This window comes from Daucus carota, chromosome 3 (genome assembly GCF_001625215.2).
Source record: "Daucus carota subsp. sativus chromosome 3, DH1 v3.0, whole genome shotgun sequence".
Taxonomy (NCBI): Eukaryota; Viridiplantae; Streptophyta; class Magnoliopsida; order Apiales; family Apiaceae; genus Daucus; species Daucus carota.
Window position 1 is genome coordinate 3,047,387 of NC_030383.2, and position 19,064 is coordinate 3,066,450.

The 19,064-nt window shown below is 32.3% G+C and overlaps 3 protein-coding genes across 4 annotated transcripts; 1 reads left to right on the forward strand and 2 right to left on the reverse strand.

Moving 5' to 3' along the window:
* Window positions 1–892: 892 nt before the first annotated feature.
* On the reverse strand, window positions 893–1,880 carry LOC108213279 (protein yippee-like At4g27740). Its single transcript, XM_017385057.2, has 3 exons — window positions 1,722–1,880; window positions 1,517–1,635; window positions 893–1,319 (listed from the first exon to the last, which is right to left on the reverse strand). The coding sequence occupies exons 2-3, from the start codon at window positions 1,604–1,606 to the stop codon at window positions 1,095–1,097; spliced, it is 315 nt and encodes a 104-aa protein (XP_017240546.1). The 5' UTR covers window positions 1,607–1,635; window positions 1,722–1,880; the 3' UTR covers window positions 893–1,094.
* A 3,324-nt stretch (window positions 1,881–5,204) lies between these two features.
* On the forward strand, window positions 5,205–10,583 carry LOC108215105 (RNA-binding protein 1). Of its 2 annotated transcripts, XM_017387451.2 has the most exons (7): window positions 5,205–5,452; window positions 6,546–6,667; window positions 6,749–6,971; window positions 7,057–7,118; window positions 7,205–7,286; window positions 8,632–8,752; window positions 8,867–9,159. In XM_017387451.2, exons 1-6 carry the CDS (start codon window positions 5,350–5,352, stop codon window positions 8,733–8,735), a joined length of 696 nt encoding a protein of 231 aa, XP_017242940.1. In that variant the 5' UTR covers window positions 5,205–5,349; the 3' UTR covers window positions 8,736–8,752; window positions 8,867–9,159. The 2 variants fall into 2 exon arrangements, with proteins under 2 accessions (XP_017242940.1, XP_017242941.1); XM_017387452.2 differs by lacking the exons at window positions 8,632–8,752; window positions 8,867–9,159 and adding an exon at window positions 10,139–10,583 and having other exon boundaries at window positions 5,230–5,452.
* A 2,538-nt stretch (window positions 10,584–13,121) lies between these two features.
* Window positions 13,122–17,532, reverse strand: LOC108215244 (uncharacterized). The gene is made up of 8 exons (XM_017387654.2): window positions 17,183–17,532; window positions 16,248–16,392; window positions 15,983–16,151; window positions 15,067–15,337; window positions 14,566–14,831; window positions 14,262–14,477; window positions 13,776–13,878; window positions 13,122–13,582 (listed from the first exon to the last, which is right to left on the reverse strand). Exons 1-8 carry the CDS (start codon window positions 17,331–17,333, stop codon window positions 13,518–13,520), a joined length of 1,386 nt encoding a protein of 461 aa, XP_017243143.1. The 5' UTR covers window positions 17,334–17,532; the 3' UTR covers window positions 13,122–13,517.
* Window positions 17,533–19,064: the final 1,532 nt, after the last annotated feature.

The following is a 19,064-nucleotide window of genomic DNA, read 5'->3' on the forward strand; positions in this document are numbered from 1 at the left end:
TGAAACAGAATCAGATTAATTTATGCTAAGATATATACCATATCAATGAATCTGAAACAATTTTTTTTTGATATCTTTCATCCAAAAATTCCGGAAAATTAGAAAAATAGAACGGAGCTATCTGAGAGGCGCCACCTACACGCCCCTCGCTTCTCCTTTACATAAGTATATTGATTTCGAACCAGATTATAAATAAATATACTTTTTCTTTTGCTAACTATAAATAAATATACTTTACCTGTTTTATGTATGCTTTTTTTATTTGACATATTATAGTTGGTTGAAGTCTGAACACATAACGAAAATTATTAATTTTACTTAAATTTTTATTATAATTGTTCGTAAAAAGATAAAGTAATATTTTTTAGTTACTTGATCAGAATATTTAAACGTGCATGTCAAAATTCAGAATATCATATAAAAAATAGGAAAAAAATACTAGATTTAATATGATAATCATTTATATGAAATTTTGTTATAACTTCTTAAATTCCATTAATATACCCAACAACATAAAAATTTTAGTAACGTGCTAAGATTTTTACTTGACCTCTTATTTCATTTGAAATTGTTGGTGCAAATGATAACAACGATTTTAACAATTTTTTAAATGAAAAACATGCGGAGAACTGTTTGATAGATTTAAAATCAGATTTTTTCGAACAATATCTCTAAATTCAAAAGCTGTTTTTTGAAATAATTGAAAAGAAATAATTTACTTGTGCTTTTGATAAAAATTGTTTTTCAGTTAAATATTGATTTTTTTTTTATCTTATATAACTAAACAAACACATATTTCACTTTTATAATAACAATTTTCTTACGCACGCTTTCCCTGAGAACATAATAGTCACTCCCAAACGGACACCGACTACCTCTGTACCATAATTCATGTGACAAATTGCCCAAATATATATTTTCTTCATCTATATAGTTCAGTAGTAATTCAAGGCAGAAGCATCAGCATCTTATTGATGCCACTTCCATTTGCAAAGATATCACTTAATCCATGCACATATAGGCAAAAAGTAGCAAACAAAGGTCCTGCAAATTATTTGTATCTTAACAACAAACAGATGATCAATATAGTTCCTTCAGTACTCTTTCACAATCTTGGCTTTCTCGATGATAAATCTCCCCACTTTGTAGCTCTGAGTCTTCTCATGACACTTTATATACTTCCATCCCAATTCTTCTCCACAAGTTTTGCAATATAAATCAGCAATCGTGAAATTCCCCGTTATAAGCGGTTTGTCGTATTTCTTCCCCAGCACTGTGTTCATCGCTTGACTGAACATGAAAGCTTTCCCGGATTTTGCCTGGTAACACACAATTCAACACATCAGATCAAGATTCCGCAAATTTTTCATCATAAACTAAACCCATTTTATTCATCTCGTACAAAATAGAATAATGAACTGTCAAGATGACAGACGTTTAACTGGATCATATATTATATTATAACGGTATCTGTATGCATCAGTGACGGAATAATAATAAGAATTTATGTAATCACCACAAAAGATTTAGAGAGAAGATCTTCGGCAAGAGCAACAGGAGTTCTGCACTTCCTGCAGCTGTACAAGGGGTGACTATATGACTCCATGATTCGATATTTCGACGAGCTTAATTTATCTGCAACATACAGCACCGCAAGAATCAAGATTAATACAATATTTATTGCAGATCAACTATGCTGCTGATCAAAAAATTGAACTGACCTCTTAAGAGCAGAACAGAAGTGGAAAATGATTAAGCTTTGAGCTTTCTATACAAAAAAGAAAAGAGAAAGCAAGGACTGTATTATAGATATAACTGAAGGATGACTTGGTAGTCCGTTGACCCAGATTACCTTGCTAAAGTTGATGAAATGAGTGTGCATGATTAAGGTCTTTTCTGGTTATAAATAATCAATCAATCATCAATATATATATATATATATAAAGGAGGATACGGACGTCTCTAGGATTGTTCGATTCAGTCTTCTGATTTTTCTTGAATTTCGGAGATAAAATATAATTATAATTCAAAAAATCAGGTCCAAGAATTCTAAAAGTAATACAATTCTTTTCTTATTTAATTCTAAAGATGATACAGTTCTTTTCTTATTTTGTATTTCTTATTAAATTCTAAAGATGATACAATAGTATTTCTTATTGAATTTTAAAGATGATACAATTTTTTTCTTATTTAGTAATTCTAAAAGAAATAGGATTATATTTATTCAAACTAATAATAATAGATAAAATACAATTTATATTTAAGATATGTAAAGTAATATATACAATTCTTATTTTCGATAAGATATATTGAAGATATGTTTAACGGGAACACGACTGAAAATAAGTTTTATGGAATTATAATATTATTTCGTATCAAAATTTATAAAAAAGATTATTTATTAGTATTGTGTTTAAGGGGAGGGCGGCCCAGATTAATTTTTACCTAAATAATAATATTTTTTTATTAGTATTATGTTTGACGGGAAAGTAGCTAAAACAATTATTTTGTCTAAATTTAAAAAAAATTCATAACGCCGCCGCGAAGCGCGGTTTTTTTCGCTAGTTTAATATAATCAACAGATTAGCTTAACTCTTCCTTGCTTAATGAGCGATATGACGAAGAAATATGGATGGGGCAGGAAAACTCGGACATAATTAATCTATGCTCTGTAGTCTGTGCATCATACTTTAAAAATTCAATCCAATTTAATATTTTATTTAATCTTTCAACATTGATTATATTTAACTGACATGTCATAGTATTATTTCAAATTATCTATTATCATATCAAAATATATAATAAAAAAAATTATCGTAAAGTTTATGAAATACTTGCAGATTTTATTTAACCAACCAATTTTGCCTAACAGAGTTGGAGATCTTCTTACCGAATTGCGGTAATATAGTGGTATTTTTTCATCATAAATTCTGAAAATATATTGATTTGGATTAGATGAAAATAGTTAATATATAACACAAAAGAACTAAAAATAGTTTATTTCGGCAAAATTAAACTGTGTTGAGGGTAAAACTAGATCTTATATTCCCAATTATAATTTTTGGATCAGTTATATTTTATTATAGTCCGCTCTGATACTATTTTTCTTGGATATAACATTATTATAAGATAATTAAATTTAACATCATATACGAGTTGGTTTTACATTTCTTTAAGTATGATTATGTTATATAATATATGATGAATCGAATACAAGTCGAATATCTTAATATTCAATGTCATGTATAGTTTATGAAACAAATTTGATATACATAATAGCTTGTGACTCAATATAACTTGAGCTAGTAGATATTGGAATTAGTATCCAAATTAATGTATAAATATATAAATATGCCTGTTTTTTTTCTTTTTTTATAAATATTTTATCCTAAAATTATAATTTTCATGACCGTTTGGTTACAATTCTTTGGACGGAAGATATGAATTTCATTTAATTCAAATATGTGTATTTAATTAAAAAAAAGGAAAATTTAATCTAAAACACACTCAAAATTTTAAAACACGCTTGTTTAAATTTAAGAAGAAAGGTGATTATGAAACTGAATTCGAGAAATTGAATTTAGTTTTATTATTTTATCATTACTTATATAATTATTTATAAATGACTCGATATAAATAAGAATATATATATATATATATATATATATATATATATATATGTCTATATATATGTATATATAACTAATATTAAACCTCAACAATAATAATAACATAATATTTCCAGTTCTTATACTTAATCAGACGCGTTATATCAATTTTTGATACTATTTTATGCATGTTAGTATAACTTTGATTCTGTTTTGATTTAAATTTGCCTCTGCTACCTCTTTCACTCATAATCTAACCACAAGTTTGGTTAATAAGCATGAGTAAAAAACGGTAATAGAAATGAGATATATGAAAATAATGGATATGACAATGAATATATCAATGCATATCAATGTTGTAAAAAGCGGAAATCGGACTTAGTCGGTGAAGGCACCGTCCAGTGATTAATCGGATAATCGGTGATTAATCGGATCATTAATCGTAATCAATTTAATATTATATTTTAAATTATATATATTAATATAATTACATATAGTATAAATTTATAGTCATATAAAATCAAAAAATTAATAATTTTTTATAACACAAAACATGCCTTTATATATGTATACAAGTCCAATCATCTCATATATAAACTTGAATTTGATTGAATCTGCGAAAGAAGATATGGCAAATTTATGTAATTAGAGTTTATAAGCTAATATTGAAAGAGTGAAAGGTAATAAAACAACTATTTCTGTGTTTTGTCATTTCCGTGCCTTTTGTTTTATATAAAATTAAATTTAAAATTTTAAAATTTTTTTACCTTTTATTTTTAATTTTTTTAAATTCACCGATTTTTGACCGACTTTTTCTGATTAATCCCGATTTTGACCGATTAATCCCGATTTTGACCGATTTTCAGAAAAAACGATTTTTTCACCGATTATCGCTTAATCGAGACGGTGGCCGACCGAACAGCGATTAATCGGCGATTAATCCCGATTAATCACCGACTTTTAGAACACTGGTGCATATTGAAAATGATTTATTTATAAAATCAAAATGTATCCACTTCATATCATAAAATGACAATCCTAATACTTAAACAATTTAAGATTACAATTCATAATGACAACAAATTGCAAAACCGACGTATCCACTTCATATCATAAAACAACAAACCCAATATTTAAACAATTTAGGATTGCAATTCATAATGACAACAAATTACGGAACCGACGGGGATGGATTAAATAAGAAGGAATCAAGTAAATTAGAGAAAATGTGCTGACGGTTATTATCCAAATTTGATATTTCACGTTCGTGTAAGTTGGTGTAAGATTTCAAAGTTTTGTGCTTTAATTTGATTTGCATCGATCTCTCTCTTCTCACGCCTTCAATCTTGTCATTTGTGAAAGTGATCGGTTTTTAATTTCTTCATTTATTTCCTCCATCAGACTTCACACATCAACTGTCACCGACAACTGAGAAATGTTTAGGCGAGTTCTATGTGAAGAAGACCATGCTAAGATATTGCATTAATATTGTATCGCACACTATTTTATTTATCGTATATCAAGTCGGAATCTTCATAAAAATTGCTGCTTGATTTGGTAACAATAAATCAAACGTCCCCGTTTGATAAACAAAATGGGCAACCGTCTTATATTTTTTTAAGCAGGCATCGAAAGGAAAGTAAAACAAAACAAAAAAACCTAGCCACTCCACCGTCTCAAAACAAAGACAAGCCCGTTTCTTTGAACACACACAGTTGAGTCTTGAAATTCGCAACGAAAAATGAGCGACAATGCATACTGGAGATACGCTGAAGCAACGAGGCAACCGAATGGCCCTGCCGCTCTTCAACCCGTTCTTGGCAAACGCCCCCACCCTGAATATGGTTCAATTTTCATCTCTTTACATCTTTACAACTCTGTCCATCTATCTTTTTATGCAATTATAACTTTTCTGATACTTAATTTCACAGATCTTTGTGTGATTTATGTGTTTATTGCATAAAGTTTCAATCTTTATCTTTATAGTTCTTGTTTTAGGTCAAATTGGGTTGTTGAATGGTGAAAGTTTGGATTTTTAGCTTCAGTTGTGGGGTGTTGGTGTCTGTTATATTTATGTTTGTGATTTTATGTGTAATTGTTTGTTGTTAAGTGAATTTATTGATGTTTATGTGTTTATGGGGTCTATTGCGTAAAGTTGCGAGTTTTTTCTTTTTTAATCGAAGAAAATAGGGTTTTGATTGTGAATTGTGTACTTTTTGTTATTTTGAGGAGTTGATTTGGTTGTTGGTCATGTTTGAATGGTAAAAGTGTGAATTTTTTGCTTTAATTGTGTATTTTTGTAGTTCTTGTTTTTGGTCGTATTTGCTGATTGGATGTAAAAGTTTGGATTTTTAGCGTGTTATAGGTATGTTCGCAATTGTAATTTTAATTGTCTGTATGTTGATGTGAATTAATGGGTTTGTATGGCAAGCTTTATTTTATTATCAATGAAGAACTAGGGTTTCAGTTGATAATTGTGTAGTTCCTGTGATTTTGTGGAGTTGATTTGGTTATTTGTCATGTTTGAATGGTAAAATTTTCAATTTTTACCTTTAATTGAGGGCTGTTGATATATGTAAGTAAATTTGTGTAAATTAATGTGTACCAAGTGCTCTTGTTCTGCGGATAAAGAAACAGACGTGGACATAGTTTGCAACTTTGCCCTAGTCCATCAAAATCCATTTGAGTACAATCTTGTAGCATATTACCACACCGGCTCCCTTGTAATTATTGAGGGGACTTATTACTTGCAACCTTGTATAATATCTAGGCATACCTGCTCCCGTTTATTTATAGAGGGTTTCTATGTGTTTGATTGCCGAACATATTGTAGTTGTTTTGGCGGTCATTTTCTGCTACACCTTTTAGGACTTCATTTTTCTTTGTTTTTTGAAGATGATAACCTTGTTTGTTTTTGTTTGCTACGTTGTCCTGTAGATGTTCCTGCTGGCCATGACTTACCCAACTATTATGGTCGTGATGATGGAAGAGGAGCACCCCGTGTTATGAAAGAAGCGGATTCTCTTGGTGCATCCTACGATCGTTATCTTCGTGGCGTGGTACATATGATTTTCTCATTAAATTTATAAGACCCAACTTCATCATCATGTGTAGTTCTTATATACTCCTTTGTGTGCCAGCAAATGGATTCTTACTCTAGGGGAGAGCCTGCCAGAGTGATTAGTGGTGGACTAAGTAGTCGGCCCATTGAGGATCCTCGCATTATGGGTATTGGGGCCTCAGATTTAGCAAAACACCAGGCGGTTGGAGTTGGAAGACCTGAGCATCCTCTACCTCCGGATGCTAGTCCTACATTATATGTGGAAGGCTTACCTGCGAATTGTACTCGCAGAGAAGTAGCCCGTATCCTTTGTAGCTTGTAAAAGCACATGTTGAGCATGTTTTCAGTTTTTTGTTTCTATTTCTGTTCCTTCACTTGGGATTGCAGATATCTTTCGCCCTTTTGTAGGTTACAAAGAAGTCAGACTTGTGACGAAGGATTCAAGACATGTAAGAGTATATATCCGTGCATATGTATTAGATGATTATATATATGTATACTAGAGTATTCTGACAACGGTTTATCGGTTATGCAGTCTGGGGGTGATCCTTTGGTGCTCTGCTTTGTTGATTTTCTGAGTCCAGCTCATGCAGCCACTGCCATGGATGCATTACAAGGTAAGCTTGATGTCTTTATCCTTGCAGATCTGAGCCATAATATACATAATGTTGCTTTATATATGTATATGATGTACCATTTATTTTGCATGAAGTTAGTTATCCAGGTTGTGCGAGGGTACACCGTTAAGCATTGTACTATAGTGAACAAAACAATGATGATTATTATCACTTTCATTTTGCGATTGTAGTTGCCTTCCTGTTTAGGTTGACTTCTGGCAGATTATTATGCAAAGATGGCAACCTGTCACCTTTCTGATCATGTTTGAGAAGTTAGAACTTGAACAGTTAATGTATTGACATGAATATACCATTTTATATAGTACATGGAAACACATAATTTAATTGAAGATACACAAAATGACAAAAGCAAAATAATAAACGCAGTCAATATATGGCAACTTATGTGCACAATACTAATACCCGTTCTTACGCTTGTGAAGTGCTTACTGCGCAACATCTTTTTTAGAAGAACATAAATGAGTTGAAGTATGTCATATATAATCATCTTTATATACACTAGCAACTATGGTTTAGTACCCGTAGGTTCTCTGAGAATTACAAACTAAACGTAGAAGTTGGAACAGGTATGCGTTTACCCACAAATATCTTACCTAGAGACCACATTAAGTGATGCATGGCATTAGGATGGATTGCATATTATCTAATTATATATTCAGTGAGTAATCATACTTCAGTTTATTTACCATCTTAAACATCAGTGAGTATGGAATATTCAGTATCTGTGTAATTAATAATGGGAAGGACGCATAATTACCAGTTGAAAATTGTCAATTAGAGAATGAAGATTATTATAATGTATATTTGCTGGCCTCTCTGTGATTCTTCTCGTAAGCAGTCGATTTAATGAAATGGATTAATATTCCTTCCTCTAAATCCACCTCACATTACAATTATATGGTCTGCCCTGATTCAACGAGTTCTTGTCAAGAGTTTTCATGCTGTTCGTTGTGCCCTCCCAGAGAAGATGCTTGATCAAAGCGAATCTGCATAAAGTAGTCAATTGAAACATTAGAGCGCCAAGTGCCACATCTGAACAAAAGATGACGGGCTTCGTGATGATTAACAAAGGTTCCTGATGAAATAAAGCTTCTCTCTTGTATGATTTGAGAGGCCCGTCTGCCCATATATGCACATGTCCCTTTTCCAGTTATTGTTCCAGGCGTATCAGGAAATCGTCAGTAGAAATTAGCTCTTATGTGCTTGTGTACTTACGCCGGAAGTGATGATTGCACGTGTAGTAACCTTTTTGCTGATGACCATATTAGCCTTTTTCGAGTAATTAGTTTCAAGGCGTAAAAGGAAGTCAAACTTAATTTTGCAGGTTATAGATTTGATGAGCATGACCGAGACTCCGTTAATTTAAGGCTGCAGTTTGCTCGCTATCCTGGTGCAAGGTCAGGTGGCGGGCATCGTGGAAGGCGTTGAATTATGCAATTTGACAGGTGATAAAAATTATTTCCACGTGTACGACCGTTTGCTATTGGTCGCAATTAGGTTTTGGTGAAACTCGACCATGAAACGTTTGAACTAAATTTTGAAACGACTATTCTGTGTAGGCCCACTCGAGTCGGGAGATTTACTGTTAGGAGCGACATGACAACGATCGCGGGTTCACTATGTTAGGAATGGCATGTTTCGTGTGGGTGCGTGATATTCGAGAGATGATGATTGCTCGAACACCTTTTTTTCTTTATCGTACTTTTAGTCCTTCGCCTTCAGTTAAATCTTATACATTGCAAAATTGCAGGCGTGTAAAATTATAATCTAAGAATGTTGTCTTTGTGATATTTTGAAGTTGTTGGTCTTTAGCTATTATCTATTTTAATGAATTTATAAATTCAGAATGGAATGGGTAGTTCTCATAAGAGTTCTCAGCTTATTGTGCTCTATTATTCTGAAGTCCTGCGACGATGGATGCTTCCAGCTTTCCACTCATGTGATGCAGGACTCCTAGATAGCTTAGTTGTTAATTACACATTACACACACACACACACACACACACACACACACCCCAGTATAGCATATGCTGCTTATGTTTCCTCTTCATTATTTTTTCTTGATGCTCCATGTGTATATGTATGTATGTATGTGTGTTTGTGTGCGTGTGTGTCAATTAAGATTTAAATGGCTCCACCGTTGGTAAAACTTTGATGTATAACATCTAGCCCTCAAACTTTTTTGTCAGTTGTTTGATGAGGTTCTTGTTGTGGATGTATTTTGGTGTTTCAACATGACATAATTCTTAAGATTACTTGCGGTTTATGTTATTGCTTTTTGAGTCCTTGCACATTAATTCTTGCAGCTGATTTCTTGAATTTATATGTACGATTAAGGTCTAGTAAAAAAACTTGTCTATGGCCATTACCAACTTCTCGATTATGATGTACAAAGATACTTGATATAAGACATCAGTTAAAAGTTTAGAGGAAGCTTGCAAATATCAAGATCTTGAAAGGATTATTGTTCCTGATGATTTTAGGAGCAACATCGAGTTTGGAAGGATGAGTCAGGATTTGGGACACTGTGCATTGCAAATATCATGCTTTTGATAGGATTATCTATGAATTACCCTTGATCGATGACTAAATGGCTAGACAAGAAATTTCTTACGGGAAAACATATTGCATCTATTATTAATAGTAATAGGGCTCATATCCATCCAAGATTCTTACCCCACTTGACTAAATGGCTAGACATGCACCGGTGTACTAATTGTGTAGTAACAAACATAGAAGTTTGTATTCCTAGTATTAGCTGTGTTTTACAGCAACTAGCGATTCATTATGTTCATATGTGAGATGGTCATACTGTGTTTTGGTGTGAACAGGTGATTCCTTTTATGAATTTTGGGATGATGTCTGATTTATTCCCCAGGTGTATATAGCCAGGGTCACAAATGTTTGCACATTTGGAGCCGATTGATGTTTTGCTAGGCTGAGAATTTACAGATCTGAGTTCCGACTTGCTAGTTAAAATGCATAGTTGAGAATTTACAGGTCTGAGTTCTGACTTGCTAGTTAAAATGCATAGTTACTAGTGAGAGGCAATTGTAATCGTAGGTCAGAATGTTCAATTGTTATTGTAGCTTATGGTAACTGAAGTCAGAAGAGCCCCATAGAAACTGAAGTTGAAGAGAAACAAACAGTTGAATGTGTTAATATCTAGGCAACTTCCGTTTAGTTATTAGTATGTAATGGTGATGTTTTTTTTAGAATTTGGTTCATCTTCCAAAAGGGCAAAAAATTGTATATAAGACCGTACATGTTCTCATCTTCCTTGTTCCGATTAGCATCTTCCTCGTTCTGTTTAGCGGAGGTCGATGTATTTCATATCCACAAAGGACCCTTGCAAGCATCATGTTGTAATTACAGGGCCTAATATTAGAATCTGCAGTCTTCGGTTATAGCCTAATGCTAGAAGCCGTCCGAGGCAACGCAACGCTGGAAACAATGAGAGCATGGAAGGCTTGAAATTTGTACGTTTAATGTGATAAAATACATATTTTCTGTTCGAGTTGATCTATATAAAATTCTTTGTTCTATTGTACGAACCAAAACCTATGAATCTATAAGAATGGGTATTAGTAGTAATGTGTAGTCAAGAAATTACTTTTACTTTGAAGTAGGCATTTTTTTTTTAATTTTGAATTCCCTTTAAAATGTATCTTCTTTTACATTTCTAAACGAAAAAAATATTAACAAATAAATGAAATTTCTAAAATATTCGTATCATAAAGAAAACAAAGAAGCAAGCCGTCATTCTTACTTGTCGCACATCAAATTTGTATTTAATTCATCTTTAATTTTACATGCTTTATGTTTGGGCTAATATTATTCGCAAAATTTACAATTATCTATCCTCGTTTCTTAGCGCATTGTTCTGGACGCGTAATGCTTGCTGTAAAAATATAAGTTGGTAATATATTAGTGCCTAAAAATTACGTCTATATGGCAAATCAAACACCCGCAATTTACAGAATTAAAACAATTAGGTTTCTTTTTTTCAAAGCGGTACGAAACAATAGTCTATAGGAAAATTATTAACATATATCCAATTAATTCGTTTTCCTTTTTTTTTGGCTATATATATCACGTGCCACAAATCTTATCTCAATTTTCTCCAAATAAATGATTAATTTTAATTGGATGGTTTATTTTCATACAAGAAGTCCTATTATCAATCAATATATATAAAGAAGGATGCGGGCGTCTCTAGAATTGTTCGATTCAGTCTTCTGATTTTTCTTAAATTTCGGAGAGAAAATATAGTTATAATTCAAAAAATCAGGTTCAAGAATTCTAAAAGTAATACAACTCTTTTCTTATCGAATTCTAAAGATGATACAATTCTTTTCTTATTTAGTATTTCTTATTGAATTCTAAAGATGAGACAATTATTTTCTTATTTAGTAATCCTAATAGAAATAGGATTATATTTATTCAAACTAACAAAATCATAGATAAAATACAATTTATATTTAAGATTTGTAAGGTAATACGTACAATTGTTATTATCGATTTAGTCTTATAATTTTCTTAAATTTCGAATAGAAAATAAAGGATGGTAAAGATAATAATCATTAAAAAAAAACTGATAGCAACAAAAATTAGAACCATAAAAGAATAATAATTTTTAACTAATATATAGGCATCAAAAAATAAAAATAATTAACAAATAAAATAATATATAAAAAATAGGAATCATATATTAATTTTATGATAATGTAAATGGGTCTTGATTAGTATTGTGTTTGACGGGCACGGGAAGCGGCCCAAACTAATTTTTATCTAAATAATAATAAATTTTCTATTAGTATTATGTTTGACGGGAAAGTCGCTAAATTGTTTTTTTATAAAAGAATAATAATTTTTAATTAATAAATAGGAATCAAAAAATAAAAATAATTAACAAATAAAATAATATATAAAAAATAGGTATCATATATTGATTTTATGATAATGTAAATGGTTCTTGATTAGTATTTCGTTTGACGGGCACGGGAGGCGGCCCAAACTAATTTTTATCCAAATAATAATAAATTTTCTATTAGTATTATGTTTGACGGTAAAGTCGCTAAAATAATTTTTTATCTATGTTATAATATAATTTTTTTGTTACACAATTCAAAATAATCTTTAATTTTGTCATAATTAGAATAATTTTTATTAGTATTGTGTTTGACAGTAAAACGACTCAAACTAATATCTAAATTATAATGTTTTGTTATAAGTATTGTGTTAGACAAGAGAACGGCTCAAACTAATTTTGATCTAAATTATAATATTTAATTTATCATAAAAATAATAATTATGGATTAATATTGTCTTTGACGGGAGGGGGGTTCGAACTAATTTTATTATTAGTATTGTGTATGACAGGATGATCACTTAAACAAATTTTTATATCAATTATAATATTTTTTATTTGTGATATGTTTAATGGAAAGATGACTCAAAATAATTTTTATCCTATTGTAATTTTGATTCATATCAAAATTTATCACGCCGCCGCGAAGCGCGGCTTTTTTCACTATTATTAATGTAAGTGAAATCATTCAAATATTATTAACTACAATTTGAGATAAAAAAAATTGAGAACAATTCTGGATACCCAGAATTTTCTGCTCAAGTTGGTCAACAAATTTGGGGAATTTACTTGGTTAACCGTTTAACTTTTGACTAATTTACTTAGTTAACCGTTAAACTTTAATGTTGGGTTTGGTTAGATGCCCCAATTTTTATGCTGTGTTTTGGTCGGGTGAATGATCTCCGAGGAAGCAAAGCGGTTCTGTTTTGGATTAGAGCAATTGATTATGCAATATATTTGTCATTGCAATGTTAACAAGTACTCATATGATTTCTTTCATGCATGCTTGTGGTACACGTGCACACGGCAAAAATGACAGACAATAATACTAGGGGTCTTAAACTGACCTATATAAAAAGAAAACAGTAACCAGTAGAATATAGTTAAAGAAAATTCTTCCCAGCAGTCCAAGTGTAGTAGATGCTATATGTTTGCCGTGGCGGCCTATGCCCAAGGACCGGACAAATAGCATATCTGCCACCACTTCTTCCCAGAAGCCAAAAATACTATAAATTGCTGGCACCACTAAATTGGACATACTGTTAGCTAAATTTAGTTGTGCACGAGTTCATTTGTTGAGTTTCCATCGCTGGCTGACAACGATATCCAACTTTTTAGAACTAAACATCAGTCAGTGGTGTAACCTCCTCATCCCTCTCTCTCAGGGGTGACCAATCTTCTGTTTCTGCAGGAAGTAAATATTCCATTATTTCTTGACCGTATTGATTAACTTATAGACAACATAACTGATCTCTCAATATCTCACATCTGTGCCAGACATTTTCTCTTGCTAACATAGAAAGGCAGCTGAACAAAAAAAATATTTTATAGTATTGTAAATAAAATTTACATTAAGTCACCAGGAATCGAATACTTACTTGTCTTGTCTGCAATAACTGACAGCCTCCTTTGCAATATGGAAGCCACAAAAAGAAAGATTGAGCACATGCCAAACATCACAGTGATAGGGAATGCATTGACCTTAAAATCCACATGAATTACAATTGCAGATATCAGAAAGTGTAATGAAGCTGTCTTCAGATTATTATTGATGGCTTAATATTCAGTATTCCTGGGGATGTGAAATATAGCAAAAAATAGATATTGAAGAGTCCAACTATAATGTGGCCTGCAATCCCCAGAATCCTAAGCAAGATTGTTGTCTGACGTTTTAGTTCATAAGGCCTACCTAGTAAGCTGCTTAAAAGCAAAACATACCACGCAATAGCCCTAAGTTTTATATGCTAATAGTTAAATATTTTCAAGACTCCGCTAGTTACTATATCGTAAAATTGATTTTTGACCCTGAAAATTAGTTTAGAAGTGTCAGCTTATAAAACAAGAGTATAATTCCAGAAACATACATTATACAGCACGATGCACACGAATATGTTGAGAGGAATGCGGAAGAAATTCATGATGGTGCTTCTAGCCTCTTCAGGGATGTATTGGGACCTCATCTTCATTATAGATGGCCAGAAGATGCCTACACAGGCCTCAAAAGTACAAAAGCCAAGAAGCTGAAGACAACCTGCAAACGAAATACCTCCACCTTTTTCTTCAGGAGGAGGTACCAAAAACTGTTCCAAATAAAGCAATAATTAGATATGCCCATTTCCAACAAGTAAAACTAAAAGAGATGTAGACAAAATAAACCAATGACAATACCGATGTCAAAATGGGAAGCGTTAGAGATGCAGCAGAAACCACAAATACAATTTGCATATACCCCTCAACTTTAAGTGATGAGCGAGCCATTAGACGAGACGCAAATGAACTTCCAAGCATTGATGCTAACATAAAAGTGGCGAAAATGAAACCATGGGGAATTTCCTCATCATTTGGACTCAAAGCAGGAGTCCAAAGAAACACAAAAGTATACATTGAGCCTTCAAACAGTGATTGTATTGCACCCAACAACGCAATCTTTTCATCTGACAAAAATAACCACTCTCTTGAGTATCAAGTAGAAAGATATGGCTTTCACTTTACTATGCTCAACACTCATGAATTGGTCAAGATACTTGATGGCTGGACTAAAACTGATCCTTAATTATTGATCTGTTATTCTAAGTGCAGTCTTCAGGACTAAAAAATCGACGTAGTCCTTAATGCAAGTAAAGAAAAATTCAGAAATAAGAAATAGATAACATGATGCACAATACACACCTGAAGCAATAGCAACAGCAGCGCCCTTGAATTGAGTAAGCAAGTCCTTGCTCTCTGAAGGGTCACCATAATTTTCTGTCCAGGATGACATTATGATGGCCATACCAATTGCTAGAAAGCATGCAGCAGCATCAAATGGTGCCACAGGACCAAGACTTAGGGTATCAACAAGCATATTGCCAAATAACCCAGAGATGATAGCAACAAGACCATTTCCAAGAAATATTGCCTTGGAGAATGTTAGTGAGAGCCATTGCTGATCAAAATTTCTCTGAAAAAAGAAAACGAAAGGGAGATCAATATACCGTCAATTGCAGAATAACTACATCTCATGCAATATTTTTTAACACAATTTTTATAGATAAGGATAATAAATGAATGCCAAAAATCGAACATGGTCCAGCACACAGGCATTAATATATCAATAATGCCAGGAAAGTAACATTTGAGAAGAAGAGATATACTCCAGCACATGGTGTCATCACTCATGCACCATAACAAACATCTATGTGATCAGTTTTTTTTATATGAATAATTCCTCCAATCTTAATTTATTTTGGTAGTATCCACGTGATCAGCTGGCAACAAAAGTGACAAGTACGCATGACGATTCCATAAGCATTATTCTATATTTGAAGAAGACATAGGGCGATGTGTCCCTTGTGAAAGTTACAAAAATATCTAAAATGTATAAATGGTCCTCATATATATTGACAGCATCACACTACCGCAATATAATAAGAAAGCAAAAGGCATGTCAAATCCTTCCACTCAAACAAGTCACAGAATGGTTCTAAATAGAGATTTTAAGTATACTCTGTTGCATCAGATGAAGGTACCAACTGTGCATTAGAAACTCAACATAAACCTAAAAGGAAGTAGCAGTAAACATTGTCGAATCTTAAAGACCACGTACCTTATTGTGCTCAGCCACAAGCCATGACTCAAAAGATGAAAATAAAAGGGATGTAGCAATACCGCCCAATATGCGACCCAACATCAGGACTTTATAGTGAGGAGAATGCTTGGTAAAGCAGCTCAGTATGTAAGTAATGCAGTAAGTTACGCATGCACGTTTCCGACCCCTGTAATGATTTTATGACCCATCAAGAAAACGATCTTGAAAAATTACATCTCATAAATCTATGGGGATACTACAGCTTTGAAGGAAAGGAACTCACTGTTTATCTGCCAGAGAACCGACAATTGTTCCGAACAACATGGAGGACCCAAAACCAGCTATAAAGAGCTGTCCAATATCTCCTTTACCATAACCATAAGTCGTATAAAGGTAGTACACATATGGTCCCTGCAACCAGTCACCAGCTGTAGCCAAATCGTAACTGAGCCATTAGAAGAATTGAAAAGAAAAAACAATTTCTAAAATCAGTAAATGCAGTTAATACAGCTGCATCAGCAGTTACAATATATACCAAAAATGAACACGACTTATCCATACACTTTAATGACCAAAAAAGCAGGAACTTAAGACCAATTTCATTAATACCACAGTTCCTTGTCACAATCAAACAAAAGCATACATCATCTCAATATAGAAGATAAAATATCATTTAAACAGCAATAATAAACAGATTCAAGCTCAGTATACCATTGATTCGAGTAACTCATTGGAGTAATTTTTATCTTTCCAACACATAAAATATTTACTAACGTAACACACGTTCAATGGTAAAATCATGGAAAAATTCCTAGCAGCGTAAACTAGTAGATACATTACGAATAAGTCGATTCCGAGTCTAAGTAGAGGCATATGTCTGAAAATCTAAATTTCTATAACTGATCTTACCAAAAATTTATAATATAAACTACAATACTAATCTTATTGCTAATAGATTCATTTCTATTGATCACTTATATCACCATTATAATTCAGCTAAATCCGCATAATTACGACCGGATCCAATATCTATCCAACACTAAAAAGTAAAAACACAATCACCACATAGATCCATCAAATGAAACACTAATGAAACAAATCAAACATTACAATTCTCCAGAACAAACAATCAAACACAATGTAGGCAACAAAACACCAGATCTAATCACAAAAACACATCAATTAAATCAAAAACAAAGAGAGATGCAAGATAATCACCCATCATAAGCGAATAAACAACGAGGTAATTGTTCTTAAACGAATTAAACGGCTGCGAAGTGTTGATTCGATCCTTGTTGCTCTTGCTCAGCTCCGTGGCCGCCACTATCATCCCCAACACACCGAACACCATGTAATAGAACGCCTCCATTTCTCAAATCTCTCTCTGAAATCTCTCTCACAAATCTCTCGCGAATCTCTCTCACAAATCTCTCTCGAAATTGACGTTCAGAGAGATTTAATAGTGTGTGTTCTTCGCAGTGAGCATGATATTTATAGAAACAGAGAGGTGTGTGTGTATAGGTTTGTTTTGTTTATGATTGAGGGATATGAATAGATGTTGTGACAGTGTGGGAGAGTAGCAGTGATGAATGGGAGAGATTGGGGAGAGAGATTTAATTTGGGCCGTTGGATTTGGGGATGATTGACACGTGGCGAGTGATGGGTGGGTTGTTGTGTCGGTTTGGAGTGGCGGGTTTAGTGATGAAATTTTTGGTGCGATACAGATTATCGCGGTCTCCTTTGGAAAAAGAGTGAATATGAATATTCTTCTTACTATAAATTTTTTATCATAACAGGTGATGATTAACAGCAACAAATTTTATGAAAAAAGTAATTTTTTCTTAAAATAAGTGTATAAACTGCTCGTAGCCGCAGAAACATAAAGAATATAATATAAACACTTTTCCGTTATTAAATAGCACGGATAATTTGTTATAATTATCGAGAGTCAAGTATCTGAAAAAATTAGGAGGTTTAATTTATAGTACAACATAAAATTCATTCAAATATTGATGAATATCAGGTACGATTTCGGATTTTAGACTGCATATCCGATTTTGCTGATATATAACTCGTGTGAGATGTGAATTAATTTATTAATTTATTTTTAAAAATCTATTCACCAAAAATATACATAAAATGGACATCATTATAAATCTTTTTTTATCATTTTAATTATAATAATCTCCTTCATATATATATATATATATATATATATATATATATATATATATATATATATATATATATATATATATATATAAGAATCATTAAATCGAAAACCAATATTAAATGGATTTTATTTTCTTTATCCTAACTTACAAGAGTCTGTTACAAATTTCATATACATATATATATTACAAAGAACTATATGCTTGTATTTTTTGCCATTATATTCCCTTATAGAGAAGTTAGGTGAAAGATATAATTAATGATTTTAAAATTTATTTTATAATTATCTATTAAAAAATCAAAGATCAATTAGGTTGAAATAATTTTTTTAATGAAAATATGATGAATTTACTTGGATGGATGATTGGATAATTTTGATTGATCTGATTTTTGTACACTGCATGAGAGACATTATTAATAAGATTTAGAAATACAGTACCTAACTAAAAAGTTTGAAAGTCGTTAGCGTACAACACTAGGAAATCTGTTTTTTTTTTTTTTTGACGAAAGGAAATCTGTTTTAGTATTTATAAAACAAAGTTAAAAATGGTCTACGTTGAGATGCCCGTCAACAACTGGGGCACCAAATTCTACAGATGCGTGCTACAGTTACTAGCATATTGCGGCAATAGCTTATAGCCATGGACTGAAAAACACCCCACCACGAAACGAAACGAAACATTTTAGTGATGTCTCCATCAGTCAGATAAGAGGAGAAACAATACAAGTAATGTCAAACCACAAACTGCACATGTTCTTCGGCTTCGTCCATCTGCGATACTGCACAGACATCAAATGCTAGTTTCGCGTTAGAAGTGGGTGATCACCGCTAGACACAATGCAATTGAAGCCTTTTCCGATACCCCAATTCAGTCAGTCTCATACCAGTCAGTAACGCAGATCAGTACCTGGTCAGAGAAGTTTTCCT